We start from the raw sequence: 25,490 nt of genomic DNA on the forward strand, positions 1-25,490 counted from the left end.
GTAGGGGGGGCGGGACGTTTTTATGGTTGTTTCAATCTTTTAATCTTCTGAGAAAGGTGTAGGTGGTTGCATATTGTATTTCATATCCATTAGATTGCAGCAAACATTGGACTCGCACAGTGTGAGCAAATATCAAAATAGTTGGCTTTATTTGTAATGTATTAAAACTGTAAACGCATCAGGCAGTGGTTTTACACATTACCGTGAAGAAATGGCAATCTTTCCATTCTCTCAATCATTTCCCAAATGAAAATACAGTACAATGATTACCGATACACCCAAATCTTCCAACGCATCAGAAAAGAAAATATTGGTTTTTCAACAAACCTAACTTCAAAACCAAACCATGGGTTGGAGATACAGGACAGTAGTTCTAACCGGGCCTATATGTTCATGGTGTTGACACTAACAGAAGGAACATGTGATGCCAGACCAAATGTTTGGATATTGAGTCAATGCAGCAAGAACAGCCTTTTCAATTCTATTTCAAGGCGAGTTAAATAAAATTTCATAAAATAAATCTCAGTTGTCCTATACAGTTCTCTCTGTTAAAAGCTACTATTATAACCCTGGTTCATTCACACATACTTAAGTACTTCATTTGCACCTTTTATTCACCATCCCAAGTGATTCTCAAGATGGGCATCTTCAATTGTTCTGATTTAATATGGAACTGTAGGGCTACTCAGTAGGTTTTAAAGATATAACAAAGATCTGCTCAAGCAGAAAAGTGGACCTCGTTAGTGATTACATCACTTATGAAGCCTGTAACCAGAAGCCGTTCTGAGGGTTTTTTACCTGTAGACAAAATAGAAAGGCTGATCATTTAAACACATGACACCAATCAGAGTTGATCTAATCATTAGAGAGCCTTCATGAGCCGGTTCTTTTTAAAAGGTTTTAGGATGTTTCATCCATTACAGCTCACCGACTTCAGTTTTCCTACACCCCACCGGTGTAAATCCTCTGATCCTTCAGCGGCTATGAATGAAGCTCAAGTTAGTTTCATGAACACCGGTGAGCACTTCTTTGGTTTCAGAGGTTCGTCCGCTTCAGCCAGACTCTTGACTCTGAGCTCTGCGCTCAGAGCCCCTCAGCTCCAGCTCACGTCGTACTTGGTCCAGCCCTCCGGGGGGCTCAGGAACACCCTGCGGCCGCGATGCAGGAAGCTAACCACGCCTCTGTAGCCCGTGCGGGGAACCCCCGACTTCAAGTCGTCCATCACCCCTAGATTGCGGGCCAGCACCTTGAAGCTGTCCCGACTGGAGTACTGCACCCGAAAGGGTCCCGTCCCCGTCAGGGTGCTCCCCTGCAGCAGGTCCTCCACCCTCACCAGGGGGGCCCCGTACACCTCCTTGACGAAGCGCGCGTCGTACTGCTCCTTGACCAGGTGGGACAGGTCCTGCTTTGTGAAAGGCACAAACTCCCCGTTGAGCTTGATGTAGCGCAGGTACTGGTCGAAGAACTGACCCAGGCTGACCCCCTTGCGCCCGAAGGTGATGGTCCGGGACACCTCCGGCCGGACGCACGAGCGCTCCCGCCGCTGCTCGGGCTGCCGCATCCAGTCGTCCCAGAAGGCCGAGGGCCACTTGGGCTCCAGCTCGCCCCACAGCTCCTTGAGCAGCATCCAGCCCAGGCCCGGGAAGAAGTCCGTCCTGTAGAGCAGCGCCGCCTGGCCCGGGTCCACCAGGGCGTCCCGCCCGTTGTCGTTCCAGGCCGACACGCACCACAGGCTGGGGTCGGCGCGCAGCACGGGGTACAGCGCCCGGAAGTACTCGAAGAAGTCCGGCGCCACCTGCCAGAGAGGGAGGCCGTTAGGAGACATGGTCTGCATACGGGGAATAAAACTGATCTTCACGAGAAGGCGCAGGCATCGGTTCACACCAGAGTCGCAATTGTTCTATGATTCTGAACCGATTCATAACTCCAAAAAAAGTTGATATGACTACGGTACTTGTAAATCATACGGATTTCTCTCTGATTTCATGCCATGATTTCTCTGATAACCTTTCTTTGCGCAGTCAAGAATCGTTTCTTTAATTGGGAAATATTTTGAATTGAGAATGCATTTTCAATCAAATGGAGACACAGAGAAGCAAAGTGTAATAACCGATGTAGGTGTAATCGTGAAGGATTCACAACCCTAGTTTCCGGGAGACAAATGTGTCCCTCCCACTCAAGGTGCGGATGGTGTTCTTCACACCTGCCCACCATACGGGGCCTTGATCTGCCAAATGCAGGTAAACCACTGGCTGCGGGGGGGGAAATGTGGCTACTGCGTGAACGATTGGCTGAGGCTAGTCTGGTTTGGACCAGTTCCCAGTATGCTTTCAGCGTGAATCCAGAGCTTCCAAGCTTCCACAGTGGAGGGCTGATTGTTGAGGTCTTTTCTTTTGCAACCTAAAGTGATGATTCACTGCTTCACATGCGGCATAGGCCCATGTTGGGTCCTCTTTTACGTCAGCTGTGTTCTTTTTTAACTAAAAAGGACCCAGTATTTAAATAAATGTATATAAATGTAACTCCCAAATGAGTTGTTATAATAACAGTAAACCTTTTACTGGAAAGGATCAGTGAAATCAGTTGAATATATTTGAAAAAAAGAAAAGTGATCACAGGGATTTTTCTGTGGTTGAAACAAGGGATTTTTATAGACAGAAACAACACCTCTCTCTCACTCTAGAAACACACCCGCCCCTACCACCCCTCTCTCACTCTAGAAACACACCCGCCCCCACCAAATCTTCACACAGATGGGATGTCTCTTGCTGGGGCTAGATCACTGAAAATGTGCTAATCTGTAAATGTAAAACGGGATCAGAGCTCTCCACTCTGAATTGACCTATAGTGTCTTTAAAAACGTGTAAAAGGAGAATGTTTTCAAAACATTTGATAGTAAATGATGAGTAAATGATTTGATAGCAAACTGCAGCAACTACGAATGCATCATTTTCTATGGTAACCATTGAATGAATGAAAGAAAGAAAGACAGTCGGATTGCCAACAACAAAGTCCACTAGTACCTCCAAGTCGTCCTCCACGATGACCACGGTGGAGTGGGAGAATGTGTTGAACACCTGGTTCAGCGCCCAGCGATAATGCCTGGAGATCTTGTAGTAACCCTGGAACTTCCTGTGCTCCGGTCGTACTCTGATGTCCGATAGGTCTGGTTGCCTGATATGGGTCACCTGATCGCCGTACGAGCCAATCACGCGGACCGTTTCGGCGTGGCCACAGTCCTGACTAACTATGATTGGGAATAGCTTGGCAGAGGGGCGGTACTGGATTAACCGATCCAAGCTCCGCCTCACCGTCACCCTGTCGCAGGCGATCACCAAGATGGGAATGACTGTCTGAGGGCTGGTGACCGTGGTTTCCAGTTCATTATTCAGAACGGGCTGCGCCTGTATCGAAACGGCCTTCTGATCTGGTTCTGGTTCTGGTTGAGCCGGATTCAACCCCTGGGAATGTTCTGCCTGGATTTGGTCTTTCTTATCTAAAGGGTCTTTTGGGGGAACCTGGGGTCCGGGCGGCTGTTTCTCCGGACGCTTCTGCTGCTTGTCGGCGCCCCCATCGTCCATGGCCCGTTTGCCCAGGTCTTTCCGCTGAGCCCATAACGACCTGTGGCTCTCAATTTGTTTCAGCAGTTTCTTCTGAGTCTCCAGCTCCGCCTCCACCTCCTCAGCCAATCGGATCACTTCCCCTGCCAGGTTGGCCCTGGCCCCGTGGTCGCCCCCCCACTCCTCCTTCCCGCCGGGCTCAGCGCCTCCCCCCGCCTCCCCAAGACTGGGCGGACGCCCCCATAGGTAGAGCAGCAGCAGAGCGTTCCAGACGACGAATAGGAAGGCTCCACACAGGATCAAAGAGCTTTTTTTGCGAACCATGACCCAATCACAGCAAAGGAGGGAGAAAGGCTGGAGGAGAGACGCAACAGGTTGGGACAGTGTGTGGAACAATAAATTGCCCCTTTCACAAGCCGGGGTGTCACTCACAAGGGAGGGATGGAGCAGGCAGACAGTGGGAACATGGAGAAGCAAGTCAGTGGCGGTCCACTAATGCTGCCCTCTGTTAGGGGTGTTGCCTAACTCTGGTCCCTTGCCATTAGAGGGGATGAATTATTTTGGTGACCGTTCTGCAGGGATGAATTCCTTTCTTCGACAGAATTACCAGAGGATAAAAGGAGGTGGGTGAGGTGGATGGTTACGGGACGAGGAAGCGGTGATAGAACAACAGGAAAACAGGGGTCACCACACGGTGAGGGAACGTGATCCGTGGATGTTATCCTTCGGCCATCGTTCTGTAGAGGAACAAAAGGAAAAGTTTTGGACATGGGACAGAGTTAAACTAGCCAGCCTACAGGAGAGGACACAGATTCAGGAGGTGGAGGTCTGAGTGCCACCTGGAGTAGGTGAAGGACAGAACTAAGAGCACAGGCATGAGTGGAACAAATGCAAGCCAGACGTTTACTTTTACTGCTTGAGCCTTGGCTAGCGGCAGATGGGTTGACAGGATTTCCTGCTGTTGCCCTGGTGATCTGCGGCCCGTCACTGAATCTGAACCAAAATGTCAGCAGATCTGCTGAAAAACAGCCCTTCCTGTAATGTAACACCCAATCTCATCCTGTGAAACCAGCCGTTTTAGTGCTCTTCCCCCCGTGTATAATGCCAAGTTTAACTGATTGGTTCAAATGTGGAACACTTTTATTGTACTGGCAAAAAGTTGCCAGTAAAATGCCACTAAATTAAGTGTTTCAACATTTGCTGACATTTCGTTGAATGATTTAATCTTCCACTGTGGCTCACACGACACACACACACACACACACACACACACACACACACACACACACACACACACACACACACACACACACACACACACACACACACACACTAAACCAATTAGTCAGAATAAATATAGGTTGACAATAATCTCCCATAGGTAGGCATTTGACGGCCAGGAACAAACTATTGGATTAGCGACAGCTCCCATCTGTGTTCACCGCCCTGGCTAACTTCAATCAGTAGCTACAACAAGAAACCTACCGTAATTAAACCAAAGGTTCTCTCTTCAAATGATTAAGCAACTGACAGGACTCGAGTTGCAAAGGGAAAACAAATGGAAAGGAGTGAATTAAGGAGGACTAGCATTAAGCAACGTTTCACTTCAAAAGTAGAGAGTCAGGTTATTTTAGAAAGTTTAAATTAGTGAGGAAAAGGGCCCTGGAGATCTGTCTGACAATCCTACATGACAGCCTCGACTGAAAACCAACCATTGTCATCTAAAACGGCTAGAATTGGGTATTTACCTGTATGCGGGAGCCACCTAATGCTGTGCAGTGCCTCTCCAGGACCAGTAGTGACTTAGTGAGTAGGGACCAAGGAGGCTGGTGTTAAGTGACTTAGGCTACAGTAAGGAGGGACCAGAGGAGGCTGTTTTAAGGGAGTACGACGCGGTGGGAGGGATCTGTTGCGCTTAGCTATCATTGCTGTACTGACGGTGCATATATTGTTGTCTCCTGACAAATCTAATTATTATAAGTCGCTTTGGATAAAAGCATCCGCTAAATGCCCTGTCAATAAATGTAGCTGCAAGACATCCTGGGTCCCCCCGCCAGACGAGCCCGGTCCCGAGTCCCCCCCTCCCGCGCGGTCAGCATGTGTGACCTAGTGAACGTCTGCAGCCCGACATGTGTCGTGGCAACGTACCCTGATGGATGTCAACAATACGTCGTTAATTCAATTAACAGTCCATACGATACCGACAGTGACAGTCGGAAAACACACCCATTAGACGTTGACAACACACTGGTGGTCACCGCTTTAATTTCCACTAATGCAACATAAAGACCGGGACAGTAATGTAACGGGACCTGGACGAGGGGAACACGGTGTACATGTTATTACACCACCCTTAACTAGCGGAGCTCCCCTTATCTTCCTCCATAGGAAGAAAGTTAACTAGAACTAGTGCCATCATTAGCCACCAACACAGATGAAGTGTTGTCGTCCACCCGGCAGCAGCTCGGTGTCTGAAGCCGACCGAGGCGCTCCGACCCCCCGCAGCGCGGAGGGAGAAGGTGCCTCCTCGGTCTCGGAGCCGACACCTCCCCCCGTGTTAGCTTCGGCAGCTAGCTTAGCTACCAGACACAGTGACAGTACCAGAGGAAACCTCCTTTATCACAGTCACACACCTGAAAGCAAATGTCAACCTCTTATTCGGGTTAAGGTCCATTAGCCGGACTTACCCTTCACATGGCTGGTTGCTGGAGACGGAGCTTCATGCACACTGGAGCTGAAGAACCAGGCGGACTAGTTTTTGGCTAGCAGCTCCAACACCAGGGTACCGCCGTCCAGTTATTCACAACACACTGGATCACTCCCCCGGCCCACTCCCCTCCTCAGCTCCTTATCATCCCAACATCATCTGTTCGCTGTCTCCCTCTAAGATCCGGACCGGGTTTTTATTTGACCGCCAGCCTGTCCGATGACCGACACCATGCATTCAGAGATACATATAAGTACGCCTGCTATGAACCTCTCAGATGGATCTCCTCCGTACAGCCTGCAGACTAGATCTGGGATCGGGTCCAGCCTCCATGATGACGGCGATGATGTGATGAGGCCGCGTTTCATTCCCACCGCGTATCGAATCCACTTCCGGATCGGCTAATTAAACAAATCTACGTTCGGCCACTTCCACCTGACCCAACCATGCTTTAATTTTGTTTGGTACACGATACTCAGTCCGATCATTTGCGTTGCTAAATCGTTTAAGTCCATACCTTTCCGGTGCAGGTACAAAGTACAGCAGTGAAATCATAGTCAGAAAATGTCCAAGTTGTTGGCCAAAATACCAATGTGTAGCTGGACGCCATCCAATCAAATAACTGCACTTTATTTATATTCAACATTTTGAAGAGTAGCAATTACGCACTAATACTACATTGATTACAGCATAATCCCTTTATATGCAAAGACACCCTGCAACACAGCTGTGTTGCAAACTCAGCCGTGCGTGTTTACAGTTAGGTGCGGTCGGGCCTCAGCCCGTCCAGGGCCGACAGCTGCTCCTCAATGCTCTGCACATCTTTCTCCAGGGCTGATATCTTCAGGAGAGATGTGCAAAGAAATTCGAAATACTAAATCAAGTCATGTTTAATGCAATACAAATGTACTCTTATGCAATACATTCATTTCAATAGAAAAAAAAAAAATGATAATGTATTAGAACAGCAGTGGAGTCAATTGCTGAAAGTGGGATTATTTATAGCAAATGAGAATATATGTATTTGCATATTTATCTAAAATCTGTAGTTACAAAATTGTTAAACAGTCTTTTTTGTGTAAGCCTTTCAATCAGTGAGATATCATTACAAGATAACCGTGTCAGCCATTTTCAGACAGTTAGACTCCAACATAGTGAATAAAGAAGACGATTCTGCTCACCTTATTGTCCATCTCCTGCCTCACGCGCTCCGGGACCTTCTCCAGGTACCCGGGGGCCAGCCTCCGCGACAGCATCTTGTTCAGTTTGGGCAGGAGCCCGTCTCTGCGCTTGGAGAGCTGTGAGATCTGCTGGTCCACGTTCCTGCCCCTCTGCCCGGGGGAAAGCACAATGGAAGCTCTCACCTGACTGGCCTGACACCTTTAGAGATTCACCGCCGCCCCGGCCCTCAGTGAGGTCCCATTCTGAGGTGCTCTGAGCAGAGCTCCATTCACACCAAAGACTGTCCCCCACTGGTGTGACGGGACCTTTAATCATCGGCACTGCAGTGGTTCACCACCGGCGCAACCACAAGGGAGTGGACAATATAACAAATGTACAGCGCTGCCTCAGAATTCTAACCCAGATGTGAATGAGTCCAACGGGCCTTTTCCCACAGATGTCATCGCATGACGAACAACGCGGTTGTTCACAACACTATTTATGGCTCTGCTCCTTTTCTTTACCAGGGCACTGGGAGTAGACCAGTGAAGATAAATGCACCCTCTGGGCCCTGGTGCATAGCAGGGGCGGACCCATGTGTTTGCCCTACGATGACACCTCTGTGAAAACAGGGTCCTGAGGTGTATGATGTTATTCAGACCGTCAACTAGACTCAGAGGGAGAACATGTCGCCTCCAGTATTGTTGGGGCCTGTCGGTCATCACCTGAACGTTGAGGTGCAGCTGACACGAGTGGTCCACCGTGCCCACGACGCACCCCTCGGGCGGGGGGGCGGAGGGCCGGGCCCCGGGGGCCCCCTGGGGACAGTGGATGTGCAGCGTCGAGACGCGGCTCAGTGTGTGCACCGCCGGCAGGAAGTGCAGGAGGGTCTGTTCCTGGGCCGGGGAGCATACTGCCCACACTAGTACACACAGGGACCGGACAGACACACAGGGACACACACAGACACACAGGGACACACACAGACACACAGGGACACACACAGAGACACACAGGGACACACACAGACACACAGGGACACACAGACACACAGGGACACACAGACACACAGACACACAGGGACACACACAGACACACAGGGACACACAGACACACAGACACACAGGGACACACACAGACACACACAGGGACACACACAGACACACAGGGACACACAGGGACACACAGGGACACACACAGACACACACAAGGCTTGGACACGTTCTTAAACAACAATGAAAGTGTTCAGATTCAACAGCAGGGCGTTGACCCTCACTCACTGTCGGGTCTCTCTTTGGTCATCCCGCACTGCGCCCGGAGGGAGCGGGCCACTCGCACCACTTCCTGTACCAGCAGGAAGTGGCTCTCCTCCTCAGGAGAGTGCCAGTGCTCCTGGCAAGACGCAGAGGGTTTTAATGCGGGAGAAAGGATGAAGTTCAAAGGTCAAAACAATATAACATAATCGTAATGTCAAATCCATAACATGACAATGATGATGTCGTTGGTCAGGAAGGCCATGACCAAATTTGTAAACAAATAAATACATAATGCATTTATGAGACGTTTATTAAATTCATAAACATTCATTAAGTCTGTCTCAAATTCCCCCTGACGGTCCAATAAGTAATGCTCCAGTAATGTACGCTACATTACAGGATTGTGATGCAGCATTATACAACAGTTAGTTCCGACCAAGTAATTTGATTGGACAAGCGGCATTCCATGAGTGCTGATATAGAATACAACAGCACTGGGACTTACTAACTATACAGGTACGCTTCACAGGGGTTCTTGTAACCGTTAACGTTATTAACTATCTAGTGTGTTTATGTGTTGCTTGGCAACAGTTAAGTCCCAGTCCAGTTGCGGATCTATTTGTGTTGGCGGAGCTAAATAAATCACTAAATAAACAAACAGATCATAATCTGTTGTTGCTTATTACTGTAAACTAACAAATGGTGCGTGTAGAAATGTTGTATAAAAGCAACATCACACTCAAGGTCGTGCTGTTGTCCTGCATATCACAACGCCTGTGGTTATCTTGAATCACGCCTGAATCGCAGCCGTGCTGATATTCAGTACAGCAGCACTCCCTCTCGTGTGATATCGCTTAAACGTCGCATGAATATTGCATGAAGTTGCAGCATTGTTTCTTTGACTGACAGGTGACACGTCCCTACCAGATCGGAGGAGCGTGGGAACGGCTGGAGGCACAGGCTGCTGCTGCCGCCGCCCCCCGCATCGCGGGCCAGGAGGGGGTGCAGCCTCTGCCACAGCTCCTCGCTGAGGTAGGGCATGAAGGGGGCGAGCAGCGCCAGGGGGACGCTGACGCAGTGGTACAGCACCGAGCGGGCCGCCCGCCGCTCGCCGGCCAGGGCCTCCCCCGGGCCGGCGCCCCCGTCCTGCGGGGTCAGCAGGGGCTTGATGCACTCCTGACACACGCGCACACACGCACGCGCACGCACACACATGGGGGCGCACGCACACACACACACACACACACACACACACACACGGGCACGGGCGTGCGCACACACACACACACACACACACATGGGCATGCGCGCGCACACACACACACACACACACACACACACACACACACACACACACACACACACACACACACACACACAAATCGGATTTTAGATCAATAATACAAAGTCTGACGCGACATAAGCTAAAATGGGGGGTTAACAGAGCATTTTCACTTTTTGGCCGACACTAGTATTAAACTCTCCCTGTTGAAGACCAGCTAAACATCGTGTCCTGACGCCGACGCTCTGAGACCAAGCTTCTGCAAAGGTTCAGATCCGCACGGTGCAGTGGAGCATGAAGACGCACACTGTGACCGCCTGCTGATGGCCAGCGGCCTCACCATGTAGACGTCGCAGAGGCTGTGCACCCAGAAGTCGTGGATGGCGGCGGTGGCGGCGCTGAGCTCGCGGGCCTCGAACCCGCGCTCGCACTGCAGCACCGTGCTGTGGAGCCGCGAGCACACCCAGCGGTCCATGCTGCTCAGCGGCCGAGTCTGGGGCGCAGCAGAGGGACAGGGTTCAGTGGGCACAGAAACACCTCGTCTACTTCTGGTTATGTTGTTAAGGGGATCAAGGAGTGCGTACAGCAGCGGAAAAACATGTTCCATCAAATCTATTAATCTATCGCTAGTTCATGTAACTTCAGCATATTGATTTCTTTGGATGCGATTGAATGGGTCTATTAGCTGCTCCTGGCTAGTGTTCCTTTACGTTTTAAGGTCCTGTTCATTGCCTTGAAATCTAGCAATGTTGGGTACCTAGAAAGTAGACTTTTAGAACTGTAGGCATCCCGCAAGACATCATCACCTCATCGGACGCTTATGTCCGGAGATACAATTCAATATTTATTTATATTTTCTCTTTGCTCACGTTTGTTACCTTACTTTGATAACCTTTACTCAAAACACCATATTCTACCATATCTTCACCACCTATTTAAGAACAACCATTCCATGTTATTTAACAGACTCGCATAGAAATATGGGGTTGGGGGAGCAATTCCTTCAATATCAACAACTTAAGACTTAAAATTAAAGATAAAACCAGACTTACCAACAACACATTACAACCCTCTCAGCTTATAGAACTTATGAAAATCATCAACTTCAAAAAATGAACCTCCCAGCTATATACAATGATTGCCAACTTAAGTACTAAAATAACACTCCCAACAGCCAAGTGGGAAACTGATCTGGCCCTCTCGCCCAACCCTGATTACTGGGAACAAACCTGTGAAAATACATTTACCATGACAAAACTGCAGCTTATACAACATAAAGTCATTCACAGAACTCACATCACCCAAAGTAAAATGTTCAAAATGGGCCTAGCCAACACAGCTATCTGTTCACAGTGCACTCACTTTTAACGTTTATAAATTCAACAAAAACATTACTAAAAGCCGTGTATATTAACACCTGCATACCTCCCTCTTCCGTTTTGTAAAGCTTATTTATTCATATTTCCCCTTTTATTTTATCTTTCTCTTATCTTTTATCTTTCTCTTTCTCCCCTTCCTATTCTTTTGTCCCTGCAACTACCACTTTACACATACACATAGGCACACACCTTCCACACTCACGCATAACATGACCAACCCGTTTCTACACCCTAACCGTGACCACTTAATGTGAACCACAGATCACTCAATCTTTAATACCATTCCCAGTGTGTTTGTCAATTGTCTTGTCCAGTCACGTTTTGTCAGTTCTGATGTCGCCCTGTATCGTTTCCCTCTGTCGTCTGTTGTCTGTCTCTCACCTTGTCGCGTTGCATGTGTTATGTGTTACACTTTATCGTGGGGCTATAATCCCCCCTCCCCTTATATGGATTCAGGACCTTACTAAAACAGGGTTAATTATATATATATATATATATATATATATATATACATATATATATACATAGCGTAATTAAATATAAAGAAGCCCTCCTAAGAAAACTTCTTGGCCAAAAATCCTTGAATAAATGTCCCCACCTCGGCCAGTGTGTCCAGCTGGTCGGCGCCGTCGCCCAGCACTCCCAGGGTGAACCTCACCGTCTGCCATATCTTATTGCAGAAGCGGCGGTAGCTGAGCACCTGGGACACGGACAGGCTGATGTCCTCCCCTGACCACACACATCAGGGAGGAGAGGCAACAACAATGTCAGAGACACACATGGGCCTCCTATACAAGCTGGGGACACACTCCTCTTTCAAATGGAGAGGAAGCAGGCAAAGAGACCCAAACGTGACATAACATGACTATACGCAAGACTAACAGCGTCAGAGAGGCACACGTTTGATATCGGGGCCCAATCCCATTTCTACCCCTTACCCCTTCCCCTTCCCCCTCCCCCTTGTTTTGAAGGGGTAAGGGTAAGGGGAAAGGGTAAGGGGTATGGGGTAGAAATGGGATTGAGCCCAAGCCTTGAGACCCATTTAAACATGTATTGGTCTGCTATAGTCTGCGGCCCCTTGGAGGTTAATCAGGTCCTAACTAAAGGACCCGGCTGCTGTCCGGGGGTCCTGCTGGGCGGAGGGTCTCCACCTCCTCCACCTCAGTCTCCTGCTGCTCTGTCACTCAGCATACCACACGTCGTGTCACGCTCTGGTTCTGTGGCCTGCGTGTGCACGTTGCGTTACAACAACAAGTCCAGCTGTAATTCTAATTCTGAAAATGAAATTGAAAAACAAAACTCTATTTGCTACATCCTGTCCCACCCACGCCTTCCCTAATTGGGGACGTCAAACGGAAGTAGCTAGCTCAGGCTTTTGGGTAGTCTTTATCCAGGCTTTTACCTTCACAGTGCAATACTTGTTATCTTCAAAATGATATTTTTAACAACAATTAACAACTGACACACCGAAACAATGACCCTTTGAGGAGGAGTGCACAGAGCACTGTACCAATGACCCTTTGAGGAGGAGTGCACAGAGCACTGTACCAATGACCCTTTGAGGAGGAGTGCACAGAGCACTGTACCAATGACCCTTTGAGGAGGAGTGCACAGAGCACTGTACCAATGACCCTTTGAGGAGGAGTGCACAGAGCACTGTACCAATGACCCTTTGAGGAGGAGTGCACAGAGCACTGTACCAATGACCCTTTGAGGTGGCCGGCACATGGCCGAGGGCCCGACTGAGGGCCTCCTCCCTGGAACAGAGAGCCACTCACCCTGGGCTCGGTGCGAGCAGAGAGCGAAGCGCAGAGCGTCTGTGCCACACTCGGGGATCCCCCCGGGGAAGTCTCTTCTCTGGGAGGGGAGAGAGAGCATCAGAGAGGCAGCGAGAGAGAGAGAGAGAGAGAGAGAGCACTTCTAGCCATGTTTTCTCGAGCAGAGCCATAAGTGTGTTGGTGCGTGGGCCGTGGTGTGAACTGACCTGTGCCTCCATGGCGACGGTGAGCTCCCCCGGGTCCAGGTTCCCCCCCCTCACTTTCTCCTGGAGCCTCTGCAGAGAGACCGGGAGGGAGGCCAGACGAGTGAGGGTCGGGGAATGGCACAGTGATGGGCCATGTGCAGCTCCCGTGCGCAGTTCATCATGGTAGAGCAAAGGGTTAAACTCCGCCGAGGACTAGACTCAGGCCTACAAAGGGGCTCACTGCCCCCCCACCAACGCCAACACACACAGGCCTCGGGCCAGTGTGTCCCGGTGGCTGTCGGCTAACCATGTTCCGCTGCGGTTGGGCGTCGCCGTCGGTCGGGGCAGCGGGCCAGCACCTTAAGAAACAGCGCCCTCCCTGGTCAAACGCGTGACTCCACCCACCTCCAGGGACGCGCCGGAGATGACGTCCAGGGGGTCCACCACGTTGCCCAGGGACTTGCTCATCTTCCTGCCGTGCCGGTCCCTCACCAGAGAGTGGAGCAGCACCTACAGAGGACCCAACCCCAGGCGGTCCGGTGAAGAGACGCTCCACAGGGCCGACTACACGAAGCTCACACCGGGGGGCGGCCGTCGTTAGACACAGTAGAGGGAACGAGGGGGAAATGGGCGGGGGGGGGGGGGGGCTCTCCAGAAAACCAACACTGCTCCAGCTGGCTTTTTCATGGCTTTTCGATTTTGGTGGAAAATAGCTATTTTTAGCAGATTAGGGTCATTTCCTCACCTCAAGGCACGACATGGCATGCTGTCCGCGCCCCGCTTGCTGCCAACTGCTCATTATGTAGTGTGAACTAGTGCCAGTGTCCAAGTAATTGCCCAAGATTGCTTTGAAGACAATCTAAGATGCAAATCATGCAAAGCTCCTGTTCACCCCCATGCACTCCACAATGCTTCCTCACTCTGCCCCCAGTGCCCCCGCCTGGTGCTGCAGCTAAAACGAGGACGTCCTGAGGCCCTTTGAGTGGGGGATCATGAGGCAGACCTGTTTGAAGGGCAGCTGCCCGGTCAGCTCCGTCCCCAGCATGACCATCCGGGCCACCCAGAAGAAGAGGATGTCGCTGCCCGTCTCCAGCACCGAGGTGGGGTAAAACTGCTGCAGGTCGGGAGTCTGGGGGAGACAAACAACAGATTCAGAGTGTGAGGACCTCCCTCTCTCTCTCTCTCTCTCTCTCTCTCTCTCTCTCTCTCTCTCTCTCTCTCCCTCTCTCTCTCTCTCTCTCCCTCTCTCCCTCCCTCTCTCTCTCCCTCCCTCTGAATATCAGGTATATTCCTTGTCCATGTAATGACAATGTCAATCATCTGTCTAACTATATGTTGTGTTGCTTTTATATGTTCTATCTAACATCAACCTGCCAGGGACTACAGATGAAAAATAGTTTACTAATCTGGTACATTTATATGTCCGATGTAACGGCCATGTTGATTAATGCACACTGTCCCTTTTAAATAAAGAAATATAAATATGAATATTCTCTAGTATGGTGGCTGTCATGGATTACAACAAAAAGGGGAAGGTTAATGTACCGTCCCATCAAGAACCCCTGCTCCACTGTCATGAGGCGTTCGCCCAGTCACGTGTTCAGGAGGAACATCTGCATTCCCAGATAATTATCTCTTGCGCACATATGCAAATACCCCTTTTGAATAGTACCTGCAATGTAAAGTGAAAACAGCCCAGTAGTGTCGCCCCAGAGCGAGGCCCTGGGCTCAGACCACACAGCCTTCTGTGTGGATCTGATGAGCATCCTAGTCTATGTTCTGCCCTTATTCCCGTTCAAAGCTGAACCCCGTGAGAGCGCTACCTTCTGGGGCCAGCCCAGCATGGCGAAGGGGAAGAGCGCAGAGGAGAACCAAGTGTCCAGCACGTCGGGGTCTGCAGGGGAACACAAAGACATGCTGAGACTGAACCCTGGGTGGGCGTGGCCTAAGGAAGTCCGCCTCCAAGGGGTGTGACCTAAGGAAGTCCGCCTCCAAGGGGTGTGACCGACCTCCCCGTTACCAACCTTCCATTCAGATACGGTGACATGAATCAGTGGTCAGGTTAGCCGCCTTCTGGTTCAAAGCCAGACCCCACCCTCTGAGACCATGAGTCAGAAGGCCAGCCCACTCATCCTCGACCAGTAACCACACCAAGCTTCACACAAAACTTGGGGGTGTAGAGTTGGTCTGTTCATCGGTAACCTGCATATTCGTGATAGGCCACGGCTGCTACAACAACTCTTTTCAGGCCCACTTTTGAGGTGCCCCCCCCCCCCCCCCCAAATACCACAGCCCCTTTCAGACAATTTAGTGCTGGTTAAGCAGCCTCAGAGTCAAATCAGACTTAGGCAGTTGAGGCTGCTTAAACCAGCAACCACACACACAGATCCTTCAAACCAAATGTGTGTTAATGTGTTGTTGCAGCAAGTCGTGGTTGTATTTGTGTGGCCCGTAATCCCTCCATTTTGTACGATTCTCTGATTCTTTGAGTCTAGCGGCTGAATAAGGGGGTGTGGACAGAGGGGGTGAGTCACCCTGGGTTAACGTCAGCGAGGCTGGGTCCACTCCACACTGGGCCGCCGCTCGCTCCCGGGCCTGCTGCTCGCTGCGCCCCCACACCCACAGGGCCTGCCGGGATCACAACACACACGTCAGTACTGACACAACACACACACATCTGTACTGACACCACACCACACACGTCAGTACTGACACAACACACACACATCTGTACTGACACCACACCACACACGTCAGTACTGACACAACACACACACATCTGTACTGACACCACAACACACACGTCAGTACTGACACAACACACACACATCTGTACTGACACCACACCACACACGTCAGTACTGACACAACACACACACATCTGTACTGACACCACCACACACACATCAGTACACTGATCAGTACAGACACCACAACACACACATCAATACTGACACCACAACACACACATCAGTACTGACACCACAACACACACACGTACACACACATCAGTAATGACCCCACAATACATACATCAGTACTGACCCCACAACACACACATCAGGAAGTACTGACACCAAAACACACATCAGGAAGTACTGACACCAAAACACACATCAGGAAGTACTGACACAACCAGGCCTTTATCACAGAGCTGGTGGAGTAGAGATTAAAACAGGTGCAGTCTAATCTTTTGTTCTTGGTCTGCAGGCAGGCCAATGCCCATGATTATGCGTTATATAATTAAATATGACCTGTGTTCACCCCTACTTTCATACCTCGTGATAAAAGGATTCAGATTCTCTTATTATTCCAATGCTGGAATGTATTCTGAATGTATCAACATTGAGTGAAAGTTGTCAATTGTTTGTAAATAAATTGTAGTACATTATTGCAATACGTTTTTAAAATAGTTTTATAACACAGGAATATTAAATCAGACTATGTTATTGAGTGAATCTCAGCTACCTCTGCAGAAACCAAGGCTAGCAGACATGTAGATGAGTATGACAGACAGATGCTGTGAAGGATTGACTTTCTTCTGGATGTGTTTAGATCGAGGGAGGCTATACTTAACGATGGCCTCAGACTCCGTAAAACTAGTTCATGCCTTTATCTCCTCCAGACTGGACTACTGTAACACACTACTCATCGGGATCCCTAGCAAGAGCCTGCAGAGGCTCCAATACATGAACACTCTGCAGCTAGGATCCTGATGAGAGTGCGCAAGCATGAGCACATTACCCCCATCCTCCACTCACTCCACTGGCTTCCGGTTTCCACCAGGATTGAGTACAAGGTTTCCCTCCTCACTCACTAATGTATCCATGGACATGCGCCCCCCCCCCCCCCCCCCCCCCCTACCTCAAAGCACTTCTCAACCCACATAACACAACACGCTCCCTCCGCTCCACTCACTCTAACCTCCTCCACATACCCAGAACCAAACGTAGGCCCATGGGAGATAGGGCCTTCAGTGCTGCCGCCCCACGCCTGTGGAACGCCCTCCCTGACACCTTGAGGACACCACAATCCACCGATTGTTTTAAAAAAGGTCTTAACAATTTTCTTTTTAAGAAAACCTTTGGCTCCCACTCTTAGATGTTTTTAAACCCCTTTTTATTTTTATTTTTAAAATAAAGATAGATATATTTTTTAACAACACTGCTTTTAACCTATAGCCCTTTGAGATCTTCGGATGAAAAGGGCACTATAAATGAGATGTATTATTATTATTATTATAATTATTATAATTATTATTATTATTATTATTATATTGCCGTCATATTCAAACGCCCTTAAGGGCGGTGATGTGGAACAGTGAGCAGGACCCACAAGTTATACCGACCGAGAATAGTAAAGAAAGCTGCTTCCTCCCTACTTCCCCTTTCGCAGGGAGCTGGGCTGAGGATCTTTACGAGCGGTGAAATAAAGGAAGCAGGATTAACCAAGCGAAGGAACCAGATTTTTGGATCTGAAACCGTTGAAAAAATTAAAAAGACAAAAACACAAAGAAATGACACACCCAGGTCTGACCTCTCGATTGGCTGATTGACCAGGTAGAGCAACTTGGTAGGCGGGAATCCGATGACCCCACCAAAGCTGTCTGGAGATGCACCAGTCACTGGGGAACAGAGGAGCAGTGTCAGTCGGCTATAGGTCATCACAGTGAGGCGTCTCTATCAGCTCTGATGAGCAAACACTCCTGATTAAGGGCTTTGTTCTACGAGAGTGTCCCATGATACGACCTCCTGGTTCTACTCACTGATCTCACTCTCTGATAATGGGCTGATGCTTTTAGCAAAGACTCGTCAATTGTAGGAACATTTGGAGTAACACAAAGACATAGTGTTTCACGGTCAATCACGATCCAACGATATGTCCACATTCACGTAGAAATATACTGCTGATTCAGGGAAAACATGTTTTACTCTCACAGTATAAATCAATAACCTTGCTGATGTCCAGTATCATATCACATCATCAGACTATTCCCAGCCCTCCCAGGAGGGAACAGCTTTTTATTGGCCGCTTCTCAGTAAATGCATGCAAAGGCAGAGAGGGACACCTTGTGTTGGACAGCCACTTCTTCCACGTCTTGGTGTGCAATGGAGGAATGATTTCCAACTGCCCGTCCTCCACCGCCTGGGAAAGAGAACAAACACAACGTTTTTTAAGTTGTGTTTTAAGGAAGTTTGTCGTGCACATGCCCACGCTCAGCAAAGAGTAGAAGTGAAACCAAAAGGCATTAAGTGTACACGCAAAACACCAACAACCGCTGAGACAATCAATTTGGGACACATATCAGTGTCCTTGTGTGTTTAGAACACCCTGCCTGTGTTGCAGAGAGCACTAGTAACCATGATGCCTCCAGTAACAATAGTGCGGGCCTGTGTTACCTGTATCGCCCTGCTGGCCATGTCCTCACAGCGCAGGAACCACTGCTTCTTCAGGAGCGGCTCGATCACGTCCCCAGAGCGGCTGTGAGGAGACACGGGAGGTCAAGAAGTGTTAAGCATTCACACTCGATGGCCAGGCAGATGGCATGGTCACGCTGTGGCCTGCACTCTTTTTATCGTACCCCAAGAAAGACCCCTGTCACTTGAAAATATCATTAGAGAATATCTCTGGTAAATTGAGATGAAAGAATATATAATATTATAATGTAATAATGTGGGCTGTGGCCCGAAGATCGACCAAATACACCGATGATTGAATGATTCATGTTCAAGACATTTCCACACGCCCCCAAAGAAAGGTCAGTTGTTAAAGTATTAGTATTATATCATCAACAACAAATCAAATTAGAAGTATGATGCTGCTTTAACGTTGGTATTGTTGCATTTCCAAATGGTCAGATACAGTGACTTGTGGTTTCATTCAAATGAGAACACATATCCAACATCACTTGTATATTGGGGTTCATTAGACGGCGCCCTCTAGATTAGAGGTTAAACATGTGCAGGGTTAACCCTGAAATGAAAGAAAGGGAATGCCCTTTGTTTTCTGTCCTTTTAGTCCCTGATAGAGCCTAAAGGCCCAGCTCTCTGACCCTCCTGCTGTACCTGCACTTGGGTAGAGACATGGCATGGTCCTTCTTATTCCTAAGCAGCATCTTTTCAGCCAGGGCGTCCAAAACCTTCTCTCTGGCGTCAAAGCGCTTCACACCCTTTTGGAAAAGGATTGAAGAAGGAAAGGCAGGTTATGGAGGGAGGACATCCCCACCACACATAAAACAGGGGACTTTAGGATGTTGTCCAGGCAGTGTACCTCCAGCCACTGGCCACAGGAGGGTGCCATGGTGCCATCTCCAGAGATCACTGTGAGGCAAGGCAGAGAGTGTCTCCGGGAGAGCTCAAAGTCCACGTGGTCGTGGGCTGGGGTGACCTTGACAGCGCCTGTAGGACCCCGCAACCACAGTAGCACAAAGTTAGTTTTATATTAGTTAGAGCTGCTGTAGATAAAAGAGCCATTGTTTGAGTGCAATTTGTTAGAATTCTGTCAGGTGTTGGTGACTGAAATACTCAGAGAGAATATCTGTTTTAAGTTGACTGCCTGTAAGTGCCCACTTCAATTTTAGACCACTCCCAGCTCAATTCCGACCAATTGGGACAACTCTCCCCACATCTTGCGGGCTTGAATTCAACTCTTCTCAGAGGACGGACAACACAGGGAGAGGGAGCAGAGAGGGAGGGGACTTTTATGGCCTTTTATGGTAGTTTCTAAGTCTTGCTCGCATCCACACTTTTAGCTCTCCATCTCGTTTGAACCCCCTCACTTACAGAAAACATCATCTTCAATAACATAAGGAAAAATGAATAACTCAAATGCAAACAACTAATCCAGTTGTGGTGAAGAACTCCAGAAAGTGCTGGTTCACCTGTTCCAAGCTGCATGTCAACCATTGCGTCCGTCACGATCGGGATGAGCCTGTCGGCAAAGGGGTGTCTGCAGTGTTTGCCTTGGACGGCCTGCAAACAGTTATCTGAATCAATCACCAATTCATTGAAAACTGAACTTCTGATTTGACAGGAATTCACTCTTAGTGTCCATCTTTGTTTGCTAGATCTTTGGAAGGGGCTTTAGGCAACAACACAAACCTTACTCTTTGAATAATAAATGAATAATCACTTGAATAATCCATCTGAAACATGCGATGGAATCCACTTATGTCTTGCCTGGTATCTAGGGTCATCTGGGTGCACTGCTATGGCAACGTCTCCAAGCATGGTCTCTGGCCGGGTGGTCGCCACAGCCACCTCTCCATCTTCCGTAAGAGACAGGACTCAGAGCCATAGCAAAGAAGTACACCAAAAGAAACATGCAGTGCCAATGTGCAATAGTTTGAAGTTACACAGGGATGGCAAATGTTTACTCACCCTGGCCTTCTAAGGGGTACGCAAAGGTAACCATGGTTCCAAACTCCACCTTCCTCTCGTAGCCAGGCACAGACAGCATGGTGCGCCCGGAGAGCTCCTGGGAGTCCACCTGCACAACACAACATGGACCAGTCTTCTAATGTGTTCAGTCCTCCTCTACAAGCGCTCACAGATGGAGCTGACACACCACAACTAGAGCTGGCTGATGTTGACGAAATCTAAAATTAAATAAAAATCAAGCTCAATAGCATGATGATGATCTTAAATATTCAGTGCAAATATGAATTTCATTAAATGTGGAAAGATATTTTTGGGGTGTGAATATGATGAGCAAGCAGTGACAGGCATTTACTGCTGATTTTTTAATCGCGAAACGCAGAACTAAAGAGTAACTTAGTAGAACATCATCGATATTAAATTAAACACCATGCCAAGACCAGCTGGTGAAGGAGCCTTAAAGAGACAGTACGGTTCACACTGGGTCACCTCGATGTCAGAGATGGCTGATTCCAGGGCACAGCTCCAGTTGACCAGCGCCTCGGAGCGATAGATCAAACCCGAGTCGCACAACCTCACAAAGGCCTCGGTTACAGCCTCACTGAACCCCTGAAACACAAACACAACACCATGTCCAACTGTCAAACACACACCACGTCCAACTGTCAAACACACACCATGTCCAACTGTCAAACACACACCATGTCCAACTGTCAAACACACACCATGTCCAACTGTCAAACACACACCATGTCCAACTGTCAAACACACACCATGTCCAACTGTCAAACACACACCATGTCCAACTGTCAAACACACACCATGTCCAACTGTCAAACACACACCATGTCCAACTGTCAAACACACACCATGTCCAACTGTCAGACACACCAGACTTTAAACAGCATTGTTGTTCCAACAACAGAATAACAGAATAAAGAACACAGATGGTGATAACACATGTCATTAATTGTGTTACTGGGAACAATTTAACCGTATCTAGTAAACATTTGAGGTTATTTACACATGACCTAGTTGAATTGATACTTTACTCATTTAAAAGGGAATGAAGATCTAGAAGCAAAGACACGCACACAGTTTACACATACGTGTCCATATCCAGAGGGCTATTTATTTCAGTGGATTTTGGTGAAGCTAATACATTTTCAGAAACAATTGGTCTGTGTGTCTAGAGTTTATGCAAAACCATGTTTGAGCCAGACTAGGAAGGGCAAAGTAAATACCCTTTTCACAGAGGGGTCCTAGTAGGACAAACAGTCATCACAGGCTCATAACACATATTATGGCTCTACTATTTTTGTGCATATAAATATAAACATAGACTCCACGTTAACTGGGTCGGCCGATGCGATACGCATGACTGCCATAATTGCCATAATTTAAAATTCAAGATTGGCATGTTAACAAATACAAGTACAATTCGGGATCATTACAGAAGAAACAGAAAATATACAGAAAGCAAAGCTCCCATGTTTACTAGTAGTGTTACAGGCCAGTCTTGGCGTCTCCAATATGGTTTGGGTTTGACTGACAAACCAACAGCTAATGCAGCCTCTATAGATATGTGTCGATGAATTTATTTCACAGCCCCTGGTAGTGGACTTATCTTCACTAGTTGAGTCTACTACCCCATGCCCTGCTACAGAAAAAGAGCATCCATCTTACTTGATCCATGGTGAAGCAAGCTCTGCTCCAATCCAACGAAGCCCCAAGCCTCCTCAGCTGTTGGTAGATCTCATCTCCCTTCCTACCACCGCCACCAGACAACAACATAGCAACATACGTTAGCCCACAGACTAGCATGGCGCTTCACTATGCTGACAACCACTCCCTTGTAGTCCTCAAAGCACTACTTCTATTACTAGCACTACTTGTATTACTACCACTACTACCACCACTACCACTACTACGCTACGCCCCTTGAGACTGTACCTGTGATTAGGGGCTGTACAAATAAAATTTAATTGAAACCACTACCACTAACACAAGTAGCACTACCAGATACTGCAGATATTTTCATAGAGCCTTTCACTCACTAAAGGCTGACGGACAGGTACGCCATCTCTAACAAATGACACTCAAATTATAGATCACCTTCAGCTCTTCTAACCAACTCAAGTGGTGCTGTAATGCAACTGGCTACAATAGCATGAGGTTATGTGGAGCTCCACTGGTAGAAGGCTGTTATGTGGGGACAGGTTCGGGCAGACAGGACAGGGAGACAGGCTATGGAGTGGTAGTGAGGCTCGGGGGAGTGGTAGACTAGTGAGGCTTTGAGTTAACATAGTGGATTGATCAAGTAGGATAAAGTCTGAAAAATGACCTTTCACTAATCATCAGGAACGCTTTTTTCCAAAGCCAGTTAGTGAATCTTTGAATAATGCTTAATATACCACAGTCCTTAATGAACAGTATCTGGCCACAAAAAGTAGAAGTGAGTTAAGGGATTTGTATTCCTGTAATGCACTGAATGCAAATGACAGGCTCTCTCTTTGGAGAACAGGGCGAGGAGGAAGGGGGACTCACTGGCTTTTCCACGTCCAGACCTCCTGTAGGAACTCCTCCCTGGAGAGGTCCTGCCTGCGTCTCCTCTGGTCCCGGAGAAGTCGCTTCTCCACCACACTCTGGTGGGGAGAAATGGGAGCAATTAATATTAGGAATATTATTATAATAAACACAATACTTTTGTTTACCAGAAATCGATTATTGAAAACACATCTATTGAATGAATCCAACGATGATGAAAACTGCTATGCATCATGGGATATAGAGGGAAAATAAGTGTACAAATCAGTTGTACACTCATATTCTGGACAACACTTCAAAATAGTGGCACATTAGAATGTGCACTCTACAAGGGAACAGGGTAGACTCATTGGAACCGGGCAAGAGGCCGATAAAAGGAACCTCACCTGTGTAGCGATACCTGCATGGTCACAGCCCGGAACCCAGAGAACGCGGTAGCCCTGCATCCTCTTCCTGGATCAAGCGCAGTAGTTAGCATCACAATAGCATCCAGCCGCTGACATACACTCATTGAATCCCTAATGGATAGGAAGCACTTACCAGCGAACCATGGCGTCCTCTATGGCCACGGTGAGGGCGTGGCCCAGGTGGAGAGAGCCCGTTACATTGGGAGGGGGGATACACATGGTGAAGGTCCGGTTCTGCGCGTGGGGTACCCTGTCCTGGATGGAGATATACTACGTCAATGCAAGGAGGGCTGCAATAGCTACAATAGCCATAGGTCTGTCTTAGGAGGAAGTATGACATATTGTCTGCATTCATATATATATATATGAATGTATGCATGTATGTGTATGTATGTATGTATGTATGTATGTATGTATGTATGTATGTATGTATGTATGTATGTATGCATGTATGTATGTATATAATATATACATACATATCTATCTACACAAACATACACATACACACATATACATGTGGAATGCAATGTTAGTACAGAGGATTTACAATATCGATATTTTATGCAATTGATATTGTGTAATTGATCAATCGTCCTCTGCTCCTGAAGTGACAATGTCATATTTCATCAATTTGAACCAGAACTTAAATTAAAGAGTAAATAAATGTAACTCTCCAGTCGTTAAACTGTGTCACAAGCAGAGACCATACAACTATGACGATAGGCTGATCCAAACACTACATACACTAATATACACTACACAAAGATTTGCAAAATGGTCAAATTAAACAGAACACTGGTTTGGGTAGACAAGTCCTGACATGATACTCTGGGGTGAAGAATCCCTCCTTCTCCCACCACTGGTACCAGCTGGCTTCTACGTATTCTGGACTATAGGACAGTGGGAAAGGCACGCTGGTATCTGCAAAATAAATACATACGAATGATACCTGATATTACCAAAACGGTTACTGCAAAAATGACTGACTTTTTTTACTTTTTTCTAGAATTAGGTATACCACAGGAAAACTTACTTTTCTTTGCTCCAGGAATTGTTGAGGTACTGTATTGTATCTTATCTTTCTGGCTCCATCTAATTTCATTATCCTTTGCATTCTGTAAAAAGCCCAAATTAAAACTTTACAATTAGCAATATTTTTAAATTGTAGGTAGGTCCTCCTCATTATAAACAATTGTTATTACATTTTCTGGAGTGGCTAAAATTAAAGTCTGCTTTTGTTGTCTCCGTTTCTGTTTCTCTGTCTTCGTCCGGAGCGATGTGTTTGCTTTGGGGGGGGATGGAGTCGACGATTCTGGAGCATCATTAGAGCAGAACCTTGGCTGACAGGAGACCCATGCTCTGATCCTTCCTCTCTCCAACAACCTCAAACAGAGGGCACAATTCGCCCTCCACATCTTTAAGCACTAGAGACAGTAAGTAGAGAAGAGCAGATAGATAACCGAAAATGAGATTTATGATCTCTCTATAACAGAAGTAACGACAACATATATAATACAACATTTGTAACCTTGCTACCTTACCTTCTCCCAATCCTTATATGCTCATGTGCGTTGCTGTGACTTGATGGGTAATTTATATGGGTTTCGAGAAGCAAATAGATATTCCCCATGCAAAATTTTTATAGAAATACTGAATAAATATATAATTTGAGTGATTTTGTGTGTAAAGGTGTCAGAATATAAGAAACGATCCCCATTCTGACAGGCAGATTGGATATAATCGGACTACATTAATGTAGGAACCGGAAGTGAACCAGGTCCGTCTGCGAACTGCTTCCCCTGAGCAGCGAACTGTTTATGTCAGGCATCTTTCACGGCCGCTCTTAACGAGT

The 25,490-nt window shown here is 47.8% G+C and overlaps 2 protein-coding genes across 3 annotated transcripts; both read right to left on the minus strand.

Annotated features, from left to right (window-relative positions):
• Positions 1–125: 125 nt before the first annotated feature.
• mgat1b (alpha-1,3-mannosyl-glycoprotein 2-beta-N-acetylglucosaminyltransferase b) lies at positions 126–6,846 on the minus strand. Of its 2 annotated transcripts, none has more exons than XM_060043657.1 (3): positions 6,248–6,846; positions 3,024–4,297; positions 126–1,795 (listed from the first exon to the last, which is right to left on the minus strand). In XM_060043657.1, the coding sequence occupies exons 2-3, from the start codon at positions 3,882–3,884 to the stop codon at positions 1,094–1,096; spliced, it is 1,563 nt and encodes a 520-aa protein (XP_059899640.1). In that variant the 5' UTR covers positions 3,885–4,297; positions 6,248–6,846; the 3' UTR covers positions 126–1,093. The 2 variants fall into 2 exon arrangements, with proteins under 2 accessions (XP_059899640.1, XP_059899641.1); XM_060043658.1 differs by lacking the exon at positions 6,248–6,846 and adding an exon at positions 5,309–6,203.
• Position 6,847: 1 nt separating this feature from the next.
• Positions 6,848–25,320, minus strand: vars2 (valyl-tRNA synthetase 2, mitochondrial). Its single transcript, XM_060043656.1, has 30 exons — positions 25,180–25,320; positions 24,841–25,062; positions 24,672–24,753; positions 24,459–24,559; positions 23,772–23,893; positions 23,618–23,684; positions 23,232–23,329; positions 22,371–22,452; positions 21,174–21,293; positions 20,688–20,796; positions 20,487–20,575; positions 20,189–20,279; positions 19,579–19,706; positions 19,374–19,477; positions 18,708–18,789; positions 18,377–18,453; positions 17,845–17,932; positions 15,843–15,936; positions 15,132–15,202; positions 14,312–14,437; positions 13,714–13,818; positions 13,330–13,398; positions 13,124–13,202; positions 11,944–12,074; positions 10,307–10,459; positions 9,609–9,860; positions 8,709–8,820; positions 8,154–8,350; positions 7,449–7,598; positions 6,848–7,108 (listed from the first exon to the last, which is right to left on the minus strand). The coding sequence occupies exons 2-30, from the start codon at positions 25,051–25,053 to the stop codon at positions 7,028–7,030; spliced, it is 3,273 nt and encodes a 1,090-aa protein (XP_059899639.1). The 5' UTR covers positions 25,054–25,062; positions 25,180–25,320; the 3' UTR covers positions 6,848–7,027.
• Positions 25,321–25,490: the final 170 nt, after the last annotated feature.

This window comes from Gadus macrocephalus, chromosome 22 (genome assembly GCF_031168955.1).
Source record: "Gadus macrocephalus chromosome 22, ASM3116895v1".
Classification (NCBI taxonomy): domain Eukaryota; kingdom Metazoa; phylum Chordata; class Actinopteri; order Gadiformes; family Gadidae; genus Gadus; species Gadus macrocephalus.

Excerpts from the sequence above, each read along its gene's own strand:
- vars2 (XM_060043656.1), bottom strand. The coding sequence starts at position 25,053 with ATGTGGAGGGCGAATTGTGCCCTCTGTTTGAGGTTGTTGGAGAGAGGA. Across the intron at positions 23,685-23,771 it reads GAGGACGCCATGGTTCGCTG|GAAGAGGATGCAGGGCTACC; the intron begins GTAAGTGCTTCC and ends CGCTTGATCCAG. Across the intron at positions 9,861-10,306 it reads GCCTCTGCGACGTCTACATG|GAGTGCATCAAGCCCCTGCT; the intron begins GTGAGGCCGCTG and ends CGCGTGTGTCAG.
- mgat1b (XM_060043657.1), bottom strand. The coding sequence starts at position 3,884 with ATGGTTCGCAAAAAAAGCTCTTTGATCCTGTGTGGAGCCTTCCTATTC. Across the intron at positions 1,796-3,023 it reads TCGTGGAGGACGACTTGGAG|GTGGCGCCGGACTTCTTCGA; the intron begins GTACTAGTGGAC and ends CCTCTCTGGCAG.